Genomic DNA, 24,922 nt, shown 5'->3' with positions numbered 1-24,922 from the left:
AAAGGAGGGAGAGAGAAAACAGGCAATTATAGACCAGTTAGTCTGACATCAGCGGTGGGGAAGATGCTGGAGTCAATTATAAAAGATGAAATAGCAGCATATTTGGATAGCAGTAGCAGGATAGGTCCGAGACAGCATGGATTTACGAAGGGGAAATCATGCTTGACTAATCTTCTGGAATTTTTTGAGGATGTAACTATGAAAATGGACATAGGAAAGCCAGTGGATGTAGTGTACCTGGACTTTCAGAAAGCCTTTGATAAGGTCCCACATAGGAGGTTAGTGGGCAAAATTAGAGCACATGGTACTGGGGGTAGGGTACTGACATGGATAGAAAATTGGTTGGCAGACAAGAAACAAAGAATAGGGATTAACGGGTCCTTTTCAGAATGGCAGGCAGTGACGAATGTGTTACTTCAAGGCTCAGTGCTGGGACCGCAGCTATTTACAATATACATTAATGATTTAGATGAAAGGATTAAAAGTACCATTAGCAAATTTGCAGATGACACAAAGCTGGGTGACAGTGTGAAATGTGAGGAGGATGTTATGAGAATGCAAGGTGACTTGGACAGGTTGGGTGAGTGGGCAGATGCACGGCAGATGCAGTTTAATGCAGATAAATGTGAGGTTATCCACTTTGGTGCAAGAACAGGAAGGCAGATTACTATCTGAAAGGTGTCAAGTTAGGAAAAGGGGAAGTACAACGAGATCTGGGTGTCCTTGTTCATCAGTCACTGAAAGTAAGCATACAGGTACAGCAAGCAGTGAAGAAAGCGAATGGCATGTTGGCCTTCATAACAAGGGGAGTTAAGTATAGGAGCAAAGAGGTCTTTCTGCAGTTGTACAAGGCCCTGGTAAGACCCCACCTGGAGTACTGTGTGCAGTTTTGGTCTCCAAATTTGAGGAAGGACATTCTTGCTATGGAGGGAGTGCAGCATAGGTTCACTGGGTTAATTCCAGGGATGGTGGGAATGTCATATGTTGAAAGATTGGAGCGACTGGGCTAGTATACACTGGAATTTAGAAGGATGAGAGGGGATCTGATTGAAACATATAAGATTATTAAGGGATTGGACACGCTAGAGGCAGGAAACATGTTCCCAATGTTGGGGGAGTCCAGAACCAGAGGCTACAGTTTAAGAATAAGGGGTAGACCATTTAGAATGGAGTTGAGGAAAAACTTTTTCACACAGAGGGTTGTAGATCTGTGGAATGCTCTGCCTGAGAAGGCAGTGGAGGCCAATTCTCTGGATTCTTTCAAGAAAGAGCTAGATAGAGCTCTTAAAGATAGCAGAATCAAGGGATATGGGGAGAAGGCGGGAAAAGGGTACTGATTGTGGATGATCAGCCATGATCACAGTGAATGACGGTGCTGGCTTGAAGGGCCGAATGGCCTACTCCTGCACCTATTGTCTATTACCTATTGAGTACTCAGTGGAGGGTGCCATTATTTTTTTGCTGGTGGGGGTGGGGGTCATTGCTTTGCTGCTGCTTGTGTGTGGGAGAGCGAGTGGGGGCACTTTGAGGTTCTAACAATTTAACAGTCATTCATTCTTTGGGGCACTTCTCTGTTTTCATGGATGTCTGCAAAGAAAAAGAATTTCAGGATGTATACCGGGTACATTTCTCTGACATTCAATGTATCTGTTGAAACCTATCGATAAATATTAGAAATACTGAGTCGATAAGTAACCTGAAATGTCAATTCTACCTCTTTTTTTCACTGAAGCTGTTTGGTCAGCTGAGTATTTCCAGGAAATCAGCAAAGTTCTGCCTACGTGGAATATTGCACAGGTACATCGGTGATTTCCAATAGATTCTTCATGGTTATCATCTTGATTAATCTGTCCTGGGGCCCTTGATATCTTATCTGAAACATCAGCAAACAAGCTGCACAGGCATTGCAGCTTGCTGGTTGCTCACTGGTTCAAGCACCTATGAGGACTGAAAGTCAGCCCCATGAAATCAGTCTGCTTTTCTTCTCTAAGGGGATGGAGGGTGGTGTCAGTGTTGAAAAGCAGCTACTGGAGATGGAAAGCACTTAGAACTGATTATGACTAGTTCTTTTGCCAATAAAACTAGCTGGATGGAGTTTCACTACAAATATTTCAAAGGATTCTAATTTTCTCTTTTAAAATGATTTACACGTTCACCATTGATCTTCAGGGGGTTGGTAAACTTATTCAGCGTTGTAAAGCAATTAACATTCTGCTAATGCGATTTCGCAGAAAGGGGCATCAACCCCAAGTTAATTATATTTTTGCACATTTTCAATAAGCTAGCAGCTGGTCTGAGCACCTGTATCAAACTTAATTTTCTTCTCTCCTTCTAAAACATCCTTGTTCTTCTATCTGAAGGTCACACAAATCAGTACAGATCTATTCAGACTTCAGATACTAAATCTTAATGACTAATTCTATAAATACTGCCCATCCTGGGCCTTGATGGCCTAAAGGGAAGGGAAAATGGATGTAGCTATTTTTCTGTGTTTTAATTTTTCTTGTCAGTCTCTCACTCTAGCAACAGCCACACTGCAGCATAACAAGCTACATAACATCTTCACTTTAAATGACATTTCAATGTTGCAATTCTAAAATAATGTCTTCAGTTCAGCTTCATAAGTCATTCAATACTACAAGCTAAAATTTTGCTCTTGACCACACAGCAGAGAACACATACTACCAAAAGGTTTCCACTAAATTGCATTAACCATGCAGAACCTAGTTGTTCCTTTAGATGGCACTAATCACCTTCTGCATGCGCCTGAGAGGATTCTGTGACCAGATTCTAGAGAGAATTTTAACCAGTTTTGCTATAAATATGTTGACTATTTTATCACTATAGTCTTATCACAACAGTGGGGATCAATTCACTATTTTTCCTTTATAATTATACTGCACGTCTTTGTTGTGCATTGCAAAGAAAGTGTAGAATCCAGCTCTTTTGCCCAGAAAAGCTCCAAAGTCAGATGGTAACTTTCTGTGAGGAAAACAGGCAAAGGCCGGGTACTCAAGAAGAGAGCTAACCAAACTCAGGATGTCTGTCTGTCTAGGTACCATATCCAATGCGGGCTTTGGTGACCAGGGTTTTCCATATAGATCTATCCTTCGTTTTTTGGATGACTTCCATTTCCTCGATGTGTAGCCACCTGGCTATGCTTTTGATGTACATAAGCCGAGGTCTTCCTCTAGGTTTACTCCCCTCAATCTTTCCAGAGAGTATGACTCAGGATAGTGTGATCTTATTGATGAAATTCACTTATTCTACTGTGATATGAAATTAGAACAAAGCAACTACTTTGTTAGAAATTAGATCTACATTCTACATGCACCAAGCAATTAGAATGGTCAAGTTAAGCAATTTTGGTTTTTGCATATCAGATTATATTTTTTAACTGCTCAGTCAATCCATCATTAATAAAGTAGTCCAATAGTTTTGTCCATAATTTACAGACCCATAGCTATTTATCAACAGGCAAAGCTCCTGGGCAAAGCACAGTTTTAAATCATCAATCTCCGACATTTACCTATGACAGAGCTAACAATTGCAATCACAAACAAGAGAAAATCTGCAGATGCTGGAAATCCAAGCAACACACACAAAATGCTGGAGGAACTCAGCAGGCCAGGCAGCATCTAGGAAAAGAGTACAGTCTACTTTTCGGGCCGAAAACCTCCATGAGTTCTGCCGAAGGGTTTCGGCCCGTACTCTTTTCCTAGATGTTGCCTGGCCTGCTGAGTTCCTCCAGCATTTTGCTGGTGTTGCTATCAATTGTAATGTTTATTTCCTACTTGCAAGATGCAGGATAAGAAAGAGTTCACAATACGTTTCTCCAGAGAAACAAATTGAGATTTTGCTCACCAAGGATACAAAGGCCTTCCTTTGCCCTTGTAAGTGCAACATTCACTTGATTTGGATCGGTGATAAAACCCAGATGTTGCTTCAGCCAGGATTTTGAAGGCTGTGGGTCAATATCTTTCTTTGAAAGAGATCGAACAACAGAGAAGATGACATAACGCCATTCGCTTCCTATGAATATAAAAAGAACAGCCATAAGTTTTAGTATTTTGCAGTGTCATTTGAGGTTTATTGCTCAAACAGTTGTAAACATGCCAGCTGGATTGGGTTCACTTTCACTTTTCTAAGTCAAAAATTCAATACTGCCATTACAAATAGGTGAAGCATTTTAAGCTGCGAAAATTTCTCTTTTATTTTTAAGCACCACCAACTCAGTAGTGATAGAATTGATATAGAGTTCATATTTCTATCATTTCTCCCAGCTATAGGACAGTAAATATGTCTGCTTTCTAAATCTCATTAGTTCATGGCCTTGAAACTGGAATAAACACGTACATTGTTGGACAAAGAGAACACATTATTACACAGCTAGTAGGAATCCACACATCCCTGTTGCAAGAGGATGATGCATAAACTTTGGTGTTTGGTGAGATCAGAGAGAATGTTGAATATTACTCCCAGTGAGAAGTTACAGTACTGGCTTTGTGCAGAGTTCCTACTCATCTAATCACGCCTTTCCCTTCTATTCTATCACAGCCTACACACTGCATCAAAAACCTCAACAGTATTCATCAGCTCCACATCACCTTCTGATTCCTATAACCTTTTAAAATGCAGTACAAATACTTCCAGGAACATGATGTCAGTTTTTGTGAACAAACAATGCCATTCAACTTCACCTTCAGATCCAGCATCTCAGAATTTGCACTTAAGAGAGCAAGGGGTAACTACATAGTGAATCACTGGGCATGTATGCAGGAGACAGGGCAAAAAGTAGGACACCAAAACTTTAACTTCAGAATGCTCACAAGACCGGTTGTTGAAAGCCTGACGTTGACTCTAAAAACCTGGACTTTAAAAGCAGTTGAATACACAACAGAAACTAGTAAGAAAACCAGCCAGCTTGCTCTCAATTTGGCATGTGTGCAATGGCTGAGAAGATGGAGCCCAACTCCAAACACGAGCTAGGGCTTTGAGTGCTGCATTGGAACAATTCAGAAGCATGATGTGAATGGTCTGTTCCTAATTTTAACAGTGAAACTTATAACCCTTGAACCAATGGGGCTGTCTCACAGTGTCAGTGAAGATGTAACTACTGTCATGGAAGTTTAGATGCTGAACATATGTGATGTAGAGATCAATGTTAGCAATGGTTTCCTAAGTGTCTCATCTTCCCTCCATTTGTTTTCAGGCAGAAGTAAATGCAAGAGAATTGAAGTGAATGTATTTACGGCGGTGCAATGTTCTTGGCTTCAATACAACTTTCCCCACCCACTCTCTGTCAGTCTTAGATAACTAGCTGGGCTAGAATGCTGTAATGCTGTAGTCTGCAGCTGAATGTTTCAGGCACACAACTCTTCCTCTTCCACCACTGCTATCTGAAGTGATTGCAGTGGAGGGGCAATAATCTTCTACCTCCCAAGCTGAATCCATGACTGATATATTACACAGGAGCACACAATGCAGGAACGAAGAGTTGTATAAGATTGATTCCTGATTCCAGAGCAAAGTATGCCATTTTCTGGAAACTCAGAAAGGAAACAGTGGAACAGTTCTAGGCTGGAGAGTCCAGCTGCAGACAGTATGATTTTGGAATGAACAGCTGGTCACCAGTCATCAGTCAGTTTATTCTGCCAAATGGCAAATTGAAGTCACTAACTGCACCTGCATTAACATGGCCTGACATCCTTTGGTGTGCTTCAACTACATATTTCACTTCCCCTGACTACAGACTCACCATTCACAAGGAAAAAGTCCCCTGTATACTGTATTTCGTACTCATTCTGATAACTCAGCAGCCACTTCTCAGCATGGGCAGAGAATGATGCACCAGTACTCAATGGTTCCCATACAGCTTCATGAGTCATGTCAAAACATGTAAAACCTGAGTGGAATCAGTCACCCTTCATTCAAAGGGACTATCCAAGAAGAAGGTATATAATTATAAAACTGCAGATTGTGAATCAAAACTGAGTGTGGTGCCAGAGTGACGTGAGAAGGAAACAGATCAGATTTGTTGTCCTGACACAAGTCATGAAATTTGTTATTTTGTGGCAGCAGCACGGTGCAGGCAAAACAATTTACTGTAAGTTACATTAAAATAAATAAATATATATACATGGCACAAAAGAGAACTAGTGAGGAAGAAACTGTTCCTGAAATGTTCAGTGAGGTCTTCAAGCTCCTGTGCCTTTTCTCTGATAGTAATAAAGACAGGAGGGTGTGATCTGGTTGGTAAGGGTCCTTAATGATGGATGCCTCCTTTTTGAGCACTGACTTTGAAAGAAGTCCTCACTGGTGAGGGGGCTTGTGCCCAAAATGGAGCTAGTTGAATATACAACCCTCTGAAGCCACTTGTGATCCTGGCCATTGGTGCCTCCATTCCAGTCAGAATGCCCTCTATGGAATATCTGTAGAAATCTGCTAGAGTCTTTGGTGACATACAAAATCTCCTCAAAGTCTTAATGAAGTATAGCTGCTGGCCAGCTTTCATCATGATTGCACCTATGGACCCAGAATGAATCCTCTGAGACGTTGACTGCCAGAGTTTGAATCTGCTCTTCTTTTCCATTGCTGACTCCTCAATGAGGACAGTTGTGTATTTCCCAACTTCCCTATCCTGATGTCTGCAATCTTCCTACACATTTAAGGATGAATACCATAATCTTCAATGCTTTCAAGCCCTCTACTGACCACATTCTCAGGAACATTCAACTAAAAAGGCCTACACAATCACATCCAAGGGGTTCAAACATGCAATTCTCTCTGACATGCCTCCAATTAGCCCCTGCTGATTTTACTTGTGCAGCACCTAATGCACTCACCAGGACAGGATTAAGCCACCGCGTGCCATGGAAAATGTTTGACCCAGCTACTATGGCTAAACAGCTGTCATTGTGTACAAGTTGTGAAGCTTGTAGTTGTGCTAAGGCTGGAAGGATAAGATGAAAAAAAAAACTATGTATGACACTAATAGAGATCATTGATGGGGGGGATGACTGGTGGTGTCATGATGAACTTGTGTCTGACACAAGTTAGTGGAATACTGCTTTTGCACATGCATTTTAGTGACCTTGCCCACCCATGTGAAGTCATTTAACTTCTAATTGTAATGCAGCAGATCCTCTGGGCCAAACCTGAATGATATTCAGGCTCTCTTTGAATTGAAGTCATTTCTTCTACCACAGCTCATTCTTACAAAGATCACCTGGATAATATCTGAAAATATTGGAGACCCTTCTCTCCCATCTTGTGCATCCTATTTGTTCTTTGGTCAGAAGAGCTTCCTGCATGACAACCAGCACCTGCCCCAACTGCAGTGTTCCACCTATTCAAGCATTAACCAACATGCACCATCTTTAGTGGATGCTGCACTCTCATTTTAATGTCTTGTCCCTTATGCACCTTGCTAATCAATGCCATGGTTAACAGTGGCAGAATGCATAAGGAGATGGACAATACCATGATGGACACAGATTTACTGAATAACACAATTGAAATAATTTACAGAAAAAATGTTTTGTGAAGAAAGTAAACATTGTTATAAATTTATACAAAATGATTCAAAGTTGACATATATTGATACCTTGACTTTTGACGATGGTACAGACAGTGACATCTTTAATTCCTTTTGCTTTGAACAGTTTACTTATCTCAATCACCTGTGCATTATAAGGTGTCAGAACTGCAATGTCACTTGGTTTGATATTACTGAGTAATAACTGATGCACAATATTCACCTATTCACAGGTAGAAAAACAGACAGAGTAAGGACATATCACTGAAATACAGTAGACACTAACTGAAGCATTTATACATAATAAAAACAACTGCTGTATTTCAAATAGTATTGAAGTAGATACTAGATACTGATTAATATTTATAAACACTTCATCCTTTTTGTATATATAGTTTCATTATTAGTCATAATCAAATCCCTTCATTAGTTTTGTGCCATAGATATACAGTGCCTATAAAGAGTATTCACCCCTTGGAAGTTTTCATGTCTTATTGTTTTACAACATCGAATCACAGTGGATTTAATTTGGCTTTTTTTTTGACACTGATCAACTCTTTCATGTCAAAGTGAAAACAGATCTCTACAATGTGATCTAAATCAATTACAAATATAAATCACAAAAGAATTAATTGCATAAGTATTTGCCCCCTTTGATATGACACACCAAATCTTCACTGGTGCAGCCACACACACAAAATGCTGGAGGAACTCAGCAGGCCAGGCAACAGCTATGGAAAAAAAGTATAAGCCAAGTTTCAGGCTAAGACCCTCCACACATCATCAAAAGCACACCATCTCTACTATGAAGTATATTGGTGGTCGCATCATGCTGTGGGGATGCTTCACTGCAGCAAACCCTGGAAGGCTTGCGAAGGTAGAGGGTAAAATGAAGGCAGCAAAGTATAGGGAAATCCTGGAGGAAGACCTGATGCAGTCTGCAAGAGAACTGTGACTTGGGAGAAGATTTGTTTTCCAGCAAGACAATGACCCCAAGCATAAAGCCAAAGCTATACAGGAATGGCTTATGCATTCAATTATTTTGTGTTTTATATTTGTAATTAATTTACATCAGTTTTTAGAGATCTGTTTCCACTTTGACTTGAAAGAGTCTTGTTTTGTTGATCAGTGTCCAAAAAAAAGCCAAATTAAATCCATTGTGATTCAATGTTGTAAAACAATGGAACAAGAAAACTTCCAAGGGAGGTAAATACTTTTTACAGGCACTGTTTCTCCTAAGGTTGTCACAGCACCAATAGTCTGTTTTTGATGCAGCCATTCACTGGTCAGTCTATGGACAGAGTTTACAGATGAATAGATTTCAGTTTTTTCACATCTTTTCTCACAAGCGTGCACACACTGAGAAGGTATTTTAATCAGATGCTACCCCTGAGTATGCATATTATGAAACAGAACATAGAACTTTACAGCACAGGACAGACCCTTTGGCCCACAATGTTTTTCTAACCTTTTAACTTATCCTTCCCTCCTACATGGCGCTCCATCTTTCTATCTTCCATGTGCTTATCTAAGAGCTTCTTAAATGTCCCCAATGTATCTGTCTCTACCACCACCCGTAAAAGCACGTTCCACACACCCACCACACTCTGTGTAGAAAAGCTTATCTCTGACATCCCCCCCCCCCATACTTTCTCTAATCACCTTAAAATTATGCCCCCTCATATTAGCTATTTCCACTTTGGGAAAAACATAGAAACATAGAAAATAGGTGCAGGAGTAGGCCATTCGGCCCTTCGAGCCTGCACCGCCATTCAGTACGATCATGGCTGATCATCCAACTCAGAACCCTGTACCAGCCTTCCGTCTGTACCCCCTGATCCCTTTAGCCACAAGGGCCATATCTAAATCCCTCTTAAATATAGCCAATGAACTGGCCTCAACTGTTTCCTGTGGCAGAGAATTCCACAGATTCACCACTCTCTGTGTGAAGAAGTTTTTCCTCATCTCGGTCTTAAAAGGCTTCCCCTTTATCCTCAAACTGTGACCCCTCATCACTGGCTATCCACTGTGCCTCTTATAATTTTGTACACAGAATATGGTTGCAAATGAAAGCAAAGAACGGCAAAGCTATTCGAGCTTATTTCTGTCACGGAGGCATGGAAAGATACAGCACTTCACTGTCTTCCCCTTGCTTGTATGGCATTAAACTACTTTGTTAGATGATTTTGACAGACACTAGCAAATATCTTTTGCATGCATAAAATGTGTAATACAATTATTTCTTCAATTCCCAAGCCTTGTTTTTAGCTTCAAATTTCATTAGACAATTAAGTTGCTGAGGACTACAAAACTCAAAACCAAAAGGTCTTTGTTAGAGTAAACATAGCAGTCACAATATGATAGATGAGTTCACATCACGGACCACCGCATACAGTCTATTAACTGCCACGGAGATATGATGGCAGAGTGACCCCAGCTCTATATTTTGGGTTATACAATATTCCTAAGAGACAGGCTAACAGGGAAAGGAGACAGGGTAGTGTTGAAAGTCAAGAAGAGCATCAATTGCGTTAAATCAGGATACAGAGGCAATAGATGGCAAGAGCAATTGTTATGGTATGAGGGTGGACTAGAGAAAAATAGCTAAGAGATAGGCTAACATATTAACAGTGGCAGCTATACAAACAGCTGGTCCATGGTGCTCATCATGAATTTATCCTAATTAAGAAGAGATGTTCCATGAGGTTCCAGAGACACGATTTGTTGTCAACAAAGGAGGTCAAGAATAATGTTAAATTGATGAATAGAGCTTAATGGCAAGGGCTGATGGTAGGCCAGAGAACTGGAAATTTTTAGGATCCACAGCAAGAGACTAAAATGCACCTAACAGCAGGGAAATTTGATTTAAGAAAAGTGCATGGAATGTCAAAATAAGCAGTAAAGTAAGAGTTTCCATACATATGTGAATTGGAAGAATGTGGCTAAGTTTAAGTGTGAGATCTCTGGAAAACTATTGGTGATTTAATAAAAGGAATCACTAAATCATGGTTGCATCATTTTTCACAATGGAGGATACTGTAACTATCCTAAACGAAACAACTGGGCTCATTTCAAGTAACGGTAGAATTAGTAAAAGTCCCAATCACAGGGGATAAAATATTAGAGAAACTAAAGGCAGATCACTGGGATGCAGTGGCCCACACTCAAAGGTTTTAAAGGTAAACACAAAATATTCTGCAGATGCTGGGGTCAAAGCAACACGCGTAACACGCTGGACAGTCGGGCAGCATCCGTGGAAATGAACAGTCAATGTTTCGGGTCGAGACCCTGCATCGGCCCGAAACGTTGACTGTTCCTTTCCACAGATGCTGCCCAACCTGCTGAGTTCCTCCAGCGTGTTGTGTGTGAAGGTTTTAAAGGACTTATTAAGCTTATGGAACGCAATGACAGATCATGATTTTGACTGAGCCCATTCAGGAATATTCTGTTGTGAACAGAGCCAAAGTGTCACTGGCAAGTGCAGAGTAGTAGGTTTGAGTTTCGTTGAGGGGTTTGGTGGTTAGGGACACAGTTGTAGATCCAAAGAAGATCTCCCATAGGTTGGTGTGGTATAAGCAAGGAGTAGTTTGAATCCTTACAAGCAACTTGTATCTAAAAATATTTATGTGATGGATTTCTTCTTCATACACCAGATCAGGTTATTCCTTTTTTTTATTATACAGAAGAAGGCTTCAATTGTCAGTAACCTGTGTAGGAGGTTTCTGACGATTGAATGTTAAGTGAATATTCTGCTGTATGAAGATTTTCTAAACCATTCTTTTCTCCTGCCTAATGTTTCACTAATTTTATACCTAAAGTTAACCCACAAAGTGCTTTTTTCAGAAGTTATTCACTGTTTTAACTTGCAAGATCTAGTTAATTAACTTACTGTAAGCTCCTTAACCTAGAATTAATGAATAAATTGATCTATCCCTCAATATTTGATGCCTCTACTATGGAAAAATGTCACCCAGCATTTCATACAGGTGAATTGGGAGAAAGAAAGCCAAAGGCGGAGTGGGAACGAAAGCTTGAACAAAGAAGCATGTTCTAAGGACCATCTTATTGGAGGAAAGGTAGAATATGGTATAGCCACCAGAAGCAGAGAAACAATATGGTGTATAAGATATCAGAATAGGAGAACACACACAGTTGTGTCTCCCATCTATGAAAGGAAATAAGCAGTCAATGTCTTGGCCTAAAACAACTGCTGTTGATCTCCTGCCACAGAAGCTGCCTGACCTGCTGAGCTCTAGCATCTCCTATGTATTGCTCAAGATTTCCAGCATCAGTAGAGCCTCTTGTGACCAGAGTTCGGGGGTTCATTCTTTTGTTCTGAAGGTTGCAGGCGAATTAGAACTAGACGAGTACAGACATAAAATCTGAAAGCTTGAAAATTTGATGAGAAAATGAAATATCATGAGGGATTGAAGAGATGCCACCAGTCAGGAGCTCTTTGAAAGACTTGTTTTTGGAGATAAATTATTATGTGACATAAATGGTAAAACAAGTTAGTCAACAACAAAGTGATTATTTTTGAAATTTACAAAATCCAAAAACAAAAACAAAAGAATACAAGAAAATAGGAGTAGGTGTGGACCCCACTACCCTCTGGGGTAAAGAATTCCAGAGAATCACAACCCTCAGAGAGAAGAAATTTCTACACACTTCAGTTTTAAATGGCTGGCCCTTTATTTTGTAACTTTGTTCCCTTGCTTATGACTTTGTCATGAGTGAAAACATCTAAATATCAATTTTGTTAAGACCTTTCAGTATGTTATAGTGTTGCTCAGCATTTTTCCCAGCTCCAAGTAATACAAATCCAAACTGTCTAATCTCTATCAATACGACAAATCTTTCATTCTATGAATTAGCCCAGTGAATCTCCTTCGGATTGCCTCCAATACTGTCTTATCTCTGTTGGGCAAATAACCAAAACAATGAACAGTATTTTCGATGTGAGCTCATCAATACCCTATACAGCTGGAACAACATCTCAGACACGAGGAAATCTGCAGATGCTGGAAATTCAAGCAACACACACACACAAAAAAAAATGCTGGTGAATACAGCAGGCCAGGCAGCATCTATAGGAAGAGGTACAGTCGACGTTTCGGGCCGGGACCCTTTGTCAGGACGAACAGAAAGAAGAGATAGTAAGAGATTTGAAAGTAGTAGTAGGGGGAGGGGGAGATCCGAAATGATAGGAGAAGACAGGAGGGGAGGGGTGGGGAACAATATCTCCCTATTTTTGAACTCCAACACCTTTGCAAGACAAGGCAACATGGCGTTTGCCTTCTTAGTTACTTGTTGGTCTTGCCTGCTAACTTTTTGTGATTCATGTACTAGAACACCTAGATTCCTTTGATCTTCATATTTGGAGTCTCTCTGCTACCTCAACCATGGCTAATGAAGATATAACATTCTCTACCAACACCCCAGCATTTTCCCCTCTTTATTTCGACAACATTCCCAAGAACACTTGGTGAGCCCTGAAGATCAGTCCCCCGCCATGGACACCAAAGCCTCCTCCTTCATAATGGCAATATGTATCAGTATGTCACTTCACTTCCCTGAACTCACTAGCTTCTAAGTTGTCTCTTATGCTTTTATGCTTATCAGCCATGGGAAACATAGACTTTGCCAAGCTCCAGAAAAAGGATATACATTTCACTAAGATCAACATTCATTTCATTCTTACAGATACCGAACAATTTCTATGTAAAAATGTTTAAGGTATTTCTTAGCTTATAATTACCCATTACAAACAACAAATATATTTTAACTGTATCAAAATAGATTTTTTACATGGAAATTTAAATATGAAATATATTCAATTAGCAGACAAATCTAAAAGTTTTGTGATATTTTGCATGCAGCCTCCGTATGTCCAGTTACTGGATATTTTCAGTTTGATGACCTTCGCTGTATAATTAGGATTCATTACTCACAGTTTTTTCAGCCTCTGGCTTGTTTGCTCTGGAATTCTCATTTCCCTCTTCTGTCGAAACCATCAAACTAATTTCATTCCCCACGATATGCCCAAAGATTATCGGGCAATGGTACTTGCCAGGGTGATAGAAGACACTTTCTGGGCGAGATGCAATATTTTTATCAGTTTTTAATCTCCCTTTATAAAACTTATCAGAAGGAAACTGGCAAATTTCTTGATGCTGAAATATTAAACATTAAATCATATTTATAATCTTGAATTCAACAGAATACAATAATTATGTAAGTTCGCACTCCCTAAAATAAACATAGAATCTTAATGATATTCAGCCCACTTAGTCTTTGACTTAAGTTGTAAAACGTACAGTTTATTATAAATTTTCTTCTGTCGTGAATTATTTGGATGAAAGTGTGATATGTGAGGAGGTGAGAGAAACTCGAGGGTGACATACATAAATTAACTGAACAGCATAGGCAATATGTACAGAATATAACGTGGAAACATGAGGTAATCCAAATTAATGCAAAAAAAAATGGCAAAGCAGAGTATATTGTAAATGACGATAAACTAAAAGGTGTTGCTGTTCCAAAGTCCTGTACAATAAAATAGCGTTGAGGTAAAAGATCACCTTTTTTCACTCGTATGAATGGCAGACCCGGTCAAGGGACTGCAAGGTCAACTCCTGCTTCTATTTTTTATGTTCCTACACCGTTCTCGCCCTAAAGTTTTAATAAAAATTTTCAGCTAGAAGAAATTTACCTCAGAGAGGAATACTCAAGACACTTGCCAAGATGCCCATGATTGAATGACAGAGCAGACTTGATGGCCCAAATGGCCTACTTCTGCTCCTATATCTTATGGTCTTATACCCCTGTACCACCAGAAATAACTACTGGAAAGGTCCTAAAGAAAATGCCTGTCAGCAGGTGGAGCTGTAACAAGTATTTTTCTAAATCAGCAATGACATCTCAGATTCACAAACAACAGCCTGTAATCTATCTCATTTGAGAGCACTGTTCCATAATCTTTCAGACAACTGGTGCTCATAATGATTTTGACATTGTCATTTAATCTTCCTGGTTTATTTTATTTGATTATGATATCGGTTCTCAGCTCAAAATTTCGAAAGTTCTTTTCTCCCCATAGATGGTGCTCAACACACGGAGTTCCCCCAGCAAATTGTTTGTTGCTCCAAATTCCAGCATCTGCAATCTCTTGTCTCTATTTTCCTATTTTTTTTTACACCTTCCACCTCCATTTTAGCCCAATCTTGCACCACATATCACCTTCTCACTTAGATGCTCTAATCTTTCAGTTTAGAACAAAGGAAGAACACTAAAACACAGGAACAGGAGTAGGCCACTCAGCCCCTCAAGCTTACCCTGCCATTCAAAATGGCTGACTGTTGCTCATTATCCTTTCCTTCCTCTTGTCCTAATTTTCTACTTGCTTAAAATTTATAATTTCATTGAGGTGGTCGAATTCCAGGGAAAGGTCATTTACCTGAAATGTTAATTGTGTTTCTCTACAGATATTCCCTCACCTACTGATTATTTCAGGCATTGGGCATCCACATTCCCTTGGCTCAGTTTGTGATTTTAATATGCCTGTTCCTCGACAGAGATAGCTAAACAACAAACTATAACCACAATATTCGCAAGTGGCCGATTTGCACCTCTGTGGGAGACTTGTCTGCCACTCTATTGTGGGCGCCATAGCGAGAGGAATCTAAGCGCTGACTCACTTCTCAGCTGTAAATGTGAGTATAGCCCAACGACCATAAATGCTGCACAAATGTCCCAAAATAACCTACCCATGTCCCATTATAGCCCATATACTTCTATCCTAATTGACCTTGTGTTACTTTACACATATTTTTGCCCAGTTCTGCACCATTTTTTGGGAGATCAGAAAGTATGTTATTTGAATTAGGGTTAACCCAGAAAAGAAGAATAATTTACACATTTCTATGCCTCCAGCTACCCAGTGGGAAATTCTCTGCTTAATTTTCTGGCAGGAATTTGACTAGCACGAGAAATATTGACCCAAGATAGAACTCCCCCGGGAGATGCCAAATTAAAAATGCCCAAAGTTTGCCCCCAGTATGATTTCAATCTCGCTGGTCGGAACCTTTCAAAATTCCTGTTTCTCCTCAAACCATGCAAGTTAAAGAGCCAAATTCTGGAAGTCACTGTACCACAGAGATTCAGGAAGATGAGGCATGAAGAAGGCCGGTACACCTCGGGAAGTGTCCTATTACACTTGGACAGATATCCCTGCCACATGTGTAAAAGCTGATAATAAGGTGAATGGAACAAGCAATCTCACAGGCAGTTTTTTTTTGCAAAAAGAAGTTGTTAGTTTTTTTAAATCATCTATTCAATATTTAAAACAAAAGTTTGAAAGACTGCCAATGTATCAGTAATTTATCCACATACAATTACTTATATTGAAATCAAGTTATGAATAACTTGTCTACAAACAGCACTTGAGCAATTAGATTAGATTATGAGGACACGCAGTCCTCTTTTATTGTCATTTAGTAATGCATGCATTAAGAAATGGTACAATGTTCCTCCAGTTAAGGCCTACCATCCGATATTGGACATCAAGGAGCAATCCCTGTTGAACGTAGCGCGCATAGCGCTCGAACAGTGATGTCTCCATGCCAAGGCGTCGACAGAACTCATTGGATATAATAGGACGTAGTTGCATATGGTCTCCCAGAAGAACAATCTAAAAGAAAATGTATCATTTTATAAACAACTCAATTAAAGCAATCAAACTCAAATAAACTTTGCTTTCCTCCATATAAGTTATGGGCACGGGCCTCATAAGTGCCAAATTCATTTTACTTGATTCTAAATACTGAAACCAGTCCTAAGCAATATTAACATAAAGGCTGGACCTTCTGCATGATCCTTCAAATAAATGCTACGCTGGACATCTTTCAACAATGAAGTTCCATAATGAAGCTGACATTACTTCCTACTGAAAAAGAACTGCTCTCTGCAAGAGAGGCACATGCATCCTTGAGATGCCTATATAAATAGATATTTAAAAACAGAAATATTCCCGTCTCCATCTAGTTCATTAAAATATAACTACTGTAATTTGAACGAATATTTATTGAATAAACAAATTTACACTCTTTGCTGTTTTAATATAAAATGTATCAAATTTGCTACCATGGCTTAACCTGAACTTGTACATTTAATACTGAATAACTAACCAGGTTACTTCAATGGGTGAAAATTTTTAAGTAATATACATTAGAGGCAAAACAGTAGTCAGGGGTAGCAGAGATACTTGAAAAACAAATAGGATTAATAATGTAAATAAGAATATTGAAATGTTGCATTTATTGAACAATTAATTTATGCTAACAGTCTTGGTGAGAAATAGAATAGTTTAATTGCTCCCTTTAAAATCTGGTAGACGCATTATGTTTCTGAATTTTCTGTTTCAGCTAAGCGATAACCTCATGACACCTGTACCATAGTGCTGAAATGCAGGCTTCCCAAAATTTCCCAACACTTGTGTCTGTCCGAACTGAGCTGGATGAGCTCAACCTATCTGTCTCCATCAGGCCATTGCTTTCAAAGGAAAGAAACAGCAGTGGGAAGTGCAATCACGTATAACTTTATCTTTTTTATTTAATTGATTTAAGAATATTTAATTATTAGTTGTTTGTGCTCTTTTAAGATTGTTTTATAAATGTTTATATATTGCAATTTCAAATAGTATTTTGTGTTTTTCAGCTGTACCTGAATGTTTGTGATTGCAAAAGACATTCACAAGCATTCAATTTTAAAAATGGCTTTTGGAGCAGTGAGCTTGGGTGTTGGCCTTCATTGCCTATTGTGGCAAACAAGCAGCCCTGCTAACAATGAATTGAAGGAAGGCTGTAGAAGAAGAAATATGCAAGGAAGAGGCAGTCCAGGTGCAAAGTATCCCATGATACAATGCATCTGAGATTCCAGGTAAGTACATCAAGAACTGAATTTTTGTCAGAAACAAGAGAACACTGTTATATAAAAATTAATGGCCATAAGGCTTCAGAAATCCCATGGTCTGACAGTAAGTAAAATAAATGTGAGCATAAGAGGTACTGATAAAATGAATGCACAGACTTCATTTGAAAAGACTTTTGCTTGTCTTTTAATATCTTAATATTTTTATTTTATTTTTCCAGTGCATAATTCCTGAGTTTCTTTGAAAGTTCGAAAAGGAGAGAATGATCATGAAATAAATGTCCATTCAATTTCAGTGATGGATTTGAGAGTGTTGAGCCTGGGGGCAGGCCTCACTAGTTACCAAGCACTTCAGTGCCAGGCTGTGGGAGAGATTGGGTGGGGAGACTTCAGTTCAAACTACAGGCGACACCAGCCCACTAAATCCTCTAACACCTTGGAGGTGGATCCACCTGGCAGGACCTCGTAACCACTGTCCAGCCTATGGACGATAGGAGGCAGCATTGGTCACATGGAGATTCTGGCACTGAGGATTGTAGTCCAGTGAAAGGTTGGCCAAGATTATGCTGAAGGAAACAGTAAGTCCAATAATGGCAGACTTGGCTAAATTACTTGCTTCAGCTTGTAAAGGAGAGCTGTCAAGTCCAGCTTTCTTCACAGAGCCAACACAGAGTAAGCATGATCATACAGCATGCCATCTAATTCTCCTAATTTAAGAAGAAAGCAATGAAATGAATTGAAAATTATCTTCAAGTAATATTTTACAACAACATCATGCCAATTACCTGCTCTGCTTTTTTATGTGCAACGATAGGGATCAACAATTCTGGCTCTGTGCACATGGCACTCTCATCCACCAAGATCTGGCGCATTCTTAATCTTTGTAGAGTTTTGCTGGAAGAAGTTGCACAGGTACAAAGGATGACATCATGACATTTAAGTTCATGGTTGCGAGCGCTGTCAAGCAATTTCTTGTACCTAAAAAAAAAGACACCAAGAGTTATACCCAAGTACAACTTTACGGATTCATATGACGGGATTCTCCAGATTGTCTGCCATAACTCCAATGAAACCTTAAACATCAACAGGAGGGTGAGAGACCCCTAGGGAAGTTCACTGTAATGCATTGCGAATTCCTCCTTTGATAGATTAGGTTTTTAAACAGCAAATGCGGAATTCTTCCACAGGATTGAATGGACACATGAATAAAAAAAACTGTTGCTCTTTAAAACAGATCCTTCTTTAAAAAGGTAAAATGTCAAACGAAGCCCCAGGATCTGAAAATCTCATGAGCTTCAGACCTGAAACATTTATTTCGTTTCTCATTCCACATATTCTGTTTGTTTCACTGACAGTTTCCAGCAGTTTCTGGTATTATTAACCTCAGAATGTCTTCGGAAATGTGCTAAGTGTTTAGCCTTATCTGCGTAATTTTTAATGAACAATAATCTAAACTTCAAATAATAGCACAATACAATTTACAAAACAAGATTTTAATATCACAAAGATTTCATTGCTGGTAAACTCTGATGAAGATATTAATTTTATGATAGATACAAAAACAATACATGGAAAGTCAACATTTTGTTCTCTTTCCACAGTTGCCAGTGGGCCGAAGTAAGTCCAGAATTTTCCATTATTTTTATTTCAAAATTCATACTGTGACCTTGAAGCTATCTAAATCTAATAATATCTTTTATGTTTTCCTGAGAAAACAGATGGATCGTAGCTCCCTGATTTGAAAGAATACATCTCATCAGCACTGTTTCTAAACTGCAATGGACAATCAGTCTGGGTAGTTGGACAAGTGTTCCTAGTTTGGTACTCAAACCTGCACTGAGACAGAACTGAGAAAGATGTCAATACCTATAGCTGAAAACTCCTATAGGTGCCTTATATCCAAGCTGCCTCTAATTCCAAATGTTGTATTTCCATTCCTAAATGTTTTACTTTATTTGTCTTAATGTTGTTCTCCTTTTTCTCTATTAACAATTTATCATACCTTCCCAAATAATTTAGTTGCCAGTAAAATCCATCATGTACTTGGAACTCTAATAGCAACTATAGCTACAGTAGAGTAATAGTCATTGAACACTACAGGAAAGAAACAGGTCTTCAGCCTATCTAGTCCATACTGACTATTAATCTGCCTAGTCCCATCTATGTGCACCCAGACCATCGCCTGCCCATCCATGTACCTATCCAAATTATCTTAACTGTTGAAATCAAACCCATAGCCACTACTTCCACTGGCAGCTTGTTCCATGCTTTCACCACACTCTGAGTTCCCTTCTCACGTTCCCCTTAAACATTTCACCCTTAACCCATGACATCTAGCTCCAGTCTCACCCAAACTCAGTGGAAAAAACCTGCTTGCATTCACCCTATTGACACCTCTCATAAATTTGCATACCTCTAACAAATCCGCCCTCATTCTTCTACTCTCTAGGGAATAAAGTTCTAATCTATTCAGCCTTTCCCGATAACTCAGGTCTTCAAGTCCTGGCAACATCCTTGTAAATTTTCTCTGCACACTTTCAATCTTATTGATACCTTTTCTGTAGGTAGGTGATCAAACTGCACTCAATACAGCAAATTAGGCTTTACTAATATCTTATACAACTTCAACATAACATCTCAACTCCTGCAATCAATACTTTGATTTATAAAGTCCAATGTGCCAAAAGTTTTCTTTACAACCCTATCTACATGTAACGCCACTTTCAAGGAATTATGGATCCGTATTCCCAGATCCCTCTGTTCTACCACAATCCTCAGCACCCTACCACTCAAAATTGCAAGTCCTACCCTGACTTCTCCTCCAAAAGTACAACATCTCATAGTTGTCCGTATTAAATTCCATCTGCCATTTTTCAGCCCTTTTTTCCAGCTGGTCCAGAACTCAATACAAGCAGGGATAATATTCCTCACTGTCCACTATACCCCCAATCTTGGTGTCATCTGCAAATTTGATGATCCAATTTACCACCTTATCATCCAAGTCATTGATATAGATGATAAACAATAAGGGACCCAGCACCGATCACTGTGGCACAACACTAGGCACAGGCCTCCAGTCAAAGAGGCATCCACCTATTACCACTCTCTGATTTCTCCCATGAAGCCAATGTTTAATTCAATTTACTACCTCATCTTGAATGCCAAGCAACTGCACCTTGTTGACCAACTTCGCATATGGGATCTTGTCAAAGGCCTTGCTAAAATTAATATAGACACATCCACTGCCTACCCTTCATAAACTTTCCTGGTAACTTCCTCAAAAAACTCCATAAGATTGGTTAAACATGACAAAAAGCTTTGTTGACTATTCCTAATCAGTCTCTGTATCCAAATAATTATATATCTCATCCCTTAAAATACTTTCCAACAACTTTCCCACTGCTGATGTCAGGCTCACAGGCCTATAATTTCCTGGTTTAGGTTTAGAGCCTTTCTTGGACAACAGAACAACATGAGCTACCCTCCAATCCACCAGCACCACACTAATGCCTAAGGACATTTTAAATATCTCTGCTAGGACCCCTGAAATTCTGCACTAGCCTCCCACAGGGTCTGATGGAACACCTTGTCAGGCCCTGGGGATTTATGCACCCTATTTTTTTGTCAAGACAGTAGACACCTCCTCCTCTGTAATTTGTATAGTCTTTGACATCACCACTGCTTTTGCTTCACTTCTACAGATTCCGTGTCTGACTCCCGAGTAAATACAGATGCAAAAATTCCATTTAAGATCACCCCTATCTCCTTCAGCTCCATTCACAGATGACCACTTTGATATTCCAGCCAACCAATTTTGACCCTTGCTCTTAATATATCTGTCGAAGCCCTTCAGATTCTCCTCCACCTTGCTGCTAGAGTAACCCCATGCCTTCTTTTAGCCCTCCTGATTTCCTTCTAGCCCTCAAATACCTAATTTGCTCCTTCCTGCCTATACCTGCTAAGAACCGCCTTCTTTTTTTAAAACCAGGGTCTCAATACCTTTTGAAAACCAAGATTTGCTAAACCTGCTATCCTTGCCTTTTACTCTAATACAACCATACAAATGCTGTACTCTCAAAACTTCACTTTTGAAGGACTCCTATTTACCAAGTACACCATTGCTGGAACCAATCTGTTCCAATCCACACCTGCCAGATCCTTTCTGACACCATCAAGATTGGCCTTTCTCCAATTTAATATCTCAGCCCGAGGACCAGACCTATCTTTCTCCATAATTATCTTGAAAATAATAGCATTATGATCACTAGATGCAAAGTGTTCCCCTACACAAACTTCCGTCACATACCCAGTCTCATTCCCTAATAAGGAATCTAGTATCACGCTCTCTCCAGTTGCAGCCTCTATGTACGGATTAAGAAATTTTTCCTGAACACATTTGACAAAATCTATCTCATCCAGCCCTTTTACAGTATGGAAGTCCCAATCAATATGTGTAAAGTTAAAACCACCTACCATCACAACTTTACGTGTCTTGCAACAGTATGCAATCTCTCTACAAATCTGCTTCTCTAAATCCTGTGGGCTGTTGAGTGGTCAACAATATAATCCCATTAACATGGTCATATCTTTCTTACTCTTTAATTTCACCCACATTGCCTCAGTAGACAAGCTCTCTAGCCTGATCAGTCTAAGCACTGCCACGACATTTTCCCTGATTAGTAATGCCACCCCTCCTCCTTTAATCCCTCCAGCTCTATCACATCTAAAACAATAGAAACCTGGAACATCAAGCTCCCGGTCTTACCCCTCCTGCAACCAAGTTTCACCAATGGCCACAATGTCATAATTCCACATGCTGATCCATGTCCTAAGCTCAACTGCCTTCCCTACAATACTCCTTGCATTGAAATATACACAACTCAAAACATTAGTCCCACCATGCTCACCCTTTTGATTCCTGACTTTGTATTCAGGCTTAACAATATCTTTCCCCACAATCACCCTGCTGCCAGCTCTGGCACTTTGGTTCCTGTCTCCCTGCAATTCTAGTATAACCTCCACCCCACCCTCCTGCACCAGGCGTGTTAAGCTGTATCAGCTTCCTATTTCTGGCCTCACGAGCACCTGGCAGGGGTAACAATCCTGAGATGACAACCATAAAAGTCCTGACCTTTAGCTTAGCACCTAACTCTCTGAACTCATTTGAAGGTTCTTGTCATCCCTTCTGCCCATGTCATCGGTACCGATGTGGACCATGACCTCTGGCTGCTCACTCTCTCTCTCTTAAGAATGTGGGGTACTCGATCTGAAATGCCCCTTACTCAGGCACCCGGGAGGACACACACCACCCAGGAATTTCATTCTCGTCTACATAACCACCAGTCTGTTCCCCTAACCAATGAATCCCCTATCGCAACAGCTAGCCTCTTCTTCCCCCAAACTTCCCTTCTGAGCTACAGAGCCAGACACAAAGACATGGCCGCTGTAGCTTTCTTTCGCTAAGTCATTCCGCCCCCCCGCAACCCCTGCCACCAAAAGCAATAGTTGAGGGAAATGGCAGTAGGGGTGCTCTCCACTGGCTGTCTATCTCCTTTTCCCCTCTGTGTCCCATGTCTTGAGTGCAGCCACTTCCCTGTATGTCCTATTAATCAAATCCTGAGCCTCCTGAATGGTGCAAGGTTCGTTCAGTTCCAGCTCCAATTCCTCAACGCAGTCTGTAAAAAGCTGCACTTGCAGGTGTAGTCGTCAGGGAGACTGGAGGTCTCCATGCCTTCCCGCATCCTGCAAGAGGAGCGCATTCCACTATCCTGATCTAACTGTGCAATGAGAAAAAAAGAAAGAAAAATTAAACAAAAAAAATCTACCTATGGCCTTCGCCAAAGCCTCAATGAGCCAAAGCCTGAACACCCCAATCTAACACTGGCTCACTCACACAATGACTGCTCTGCTTAAATGTAACTTCTTCTTATTGGCCCTTGTCAAGTGCCTAATTATGCACAATCCAACATCTCTTCAGAAACTGTGGTGCACATAAATCATTTCTATTTTTAACTTCAGACAAAGATTATTCTTGCAAATGAAGCAGCTTAACTTACAAAGGTTTCTCTGTAGCACATTTGCAACCAGAGCTTAGAGAACCACGCAAAACACATCAAAGCTACTGGTGAACGCAGCAGGTCAGGCAGCATCTCTAGGAAGAGGTACAGTTGACGTTTCGGGCCGAGACCCTTCGTCAGGACTGGACGAAGGGTCTCGGCCCGAAACGTCGACTGTACCTCTTCCTAGAGATGCTGCCTGGCCTGCTGCGGTCACCAGCAGCTTTGATGTGTGTTGCCAGAATTTCCAGCATCTGCAGAATTCCTCGTGTTTACTTAGAGAACCACAGAGTCTTTTGAAGTCTTAAGGCATGGACACAAAAGGCAATAAACTGTAAATTAGTAATCTGGCAGTAGTTAGCTATACTCTAAATGCTATATTTAAGTTCAATATCCAAACCTGAAATGAATTTTAGACTGATTGAGTTTAGCTCTTCAAATATGTGGAAATAGTTCAAAAAACAGAATCATGATCAGCTTTTTTCACTTTTTGTGGCATGTACCCTCCATAACATTCAAGTGAATCTGCATATTCACATAACAGCAGTGTTGACAGTGACTGTTATTGTCATCACCTCCTTGTGTGGGGTAATATCCTTTATTAGCATGTTTTTTTTTTAAATTTGGCTCTTTCCTAACAAAACAGCTCCACATTTCAATATTGAGGCTTATAGTTTAAAGAAATTCAGTTGAATTTACACTTTTCTGTATTGCTCTTATTTCCTGGATCTATGTGTACAAAGTCCTATAGGGCTAACTGTCTTTGATTTGTCCCAAATCTGCATTAGCTCTTTCCTGGGCCCCCAAAATTTCTTTGTAATCTATGTCTCTAAAATCCTTCTTTTTCATAACAATTTCCAGCTCTGTACTTCCCTAATATTTCCCTAATCTTCTCCCTATCCAACAACTGTCCCCCCCCCCCACCCCCCAGACACACCTGCTCCGGCATGGGGCATTAGCAGCAGCAAAGTACTGCTTTTCCTGGTACTTCTGCTCCTAGATCCAGAAAACTTGAGTCCTGTGCCATATCATCCGAGAATCTTTTTTTAATTCACTTGTAGGAATGTGGGGTTTTTGGATAAGGTATGCATTATTTAGATATCTCTAATTGTCTCTGAATGTACAGATAAATCATCTTCCACGTTTCAGTTAGGAAGTTAACAATGGTGAAGGAACAGCAATATATTTCCAGCTATGGATATTGTGCAAGCACAATGGGAGTTTGTTAGTGGTTCTGTTCCCGTGCTCCTGCCGCACACACCCTTCTGGCTGGTCAAGATAATAGATTTGGGAGAAGACAATTAAGATGTCTGTACAATTTGTAGCTGCCGATTTTGAACATGACAAAATATTGCAGATATGGTGTGCAGGAAGGGAAGGCAATGTTATGACAATTAACCAA

General features: G+C 40.0%; 1 protein-coding gene across 2 annotated transcripts in view; it reads right to left on the bottom strand.

Annotated features, from left to right (window-relative positions):
- helz2a (helicase with zinc finger 2a) overlaps positions 1-24,922 on the bottom strand; it is a 133,672-nt gene that overhangs the window by 6,385 nt on the left and 102,365 nt on the right. For both annotated transcript variants that reach the window (XM_063041441.1, XM_063041440.1), the window contains 5 exons: positions 18,250-18,442; positions 16,083-16,226; positions 13,489-13,710; positions 7,607-7,760; positions 3,865-4,032 (listed from right to left, as the gene is read on the bottom strand). In XM_063041441.1, coding sequence (XP_062897511.1) covers positions 3,865-4,032; positions 7,607-7,760; positions 13,489-13,710; positions 16,083-16,226; positions 18,250-18,442 — 881 coding nt within the window. The remainder of the gene's footprint in view (positions 1-3,864; positions 4,033-7,606; positions 7,761-13,488; positions 13,711-16,082; positions 16,227-18,249; positions 18,443-24,922) is intronic.

This window comes from Mobula hypostoma, chromosome 2 (assembly GCF_963921235.1).
Source record: "Mobula hypostoma chromosome 2, sMobHyp1.1, whole genome shotgun sequence".
In the NCBI taxonomy this organism is placed as follows: domain Eukaryota; kingdom Metazoa; phylum Chordata; class Chondrichthyes; order Myliobatiformes; family Myliobatidae; genus Mobula; species Mobula hypostoma.
Note: the sequence above shows the minus strand (reverse complement) of the source record. Positions and strands in the feature narration are given on the sequence as shown.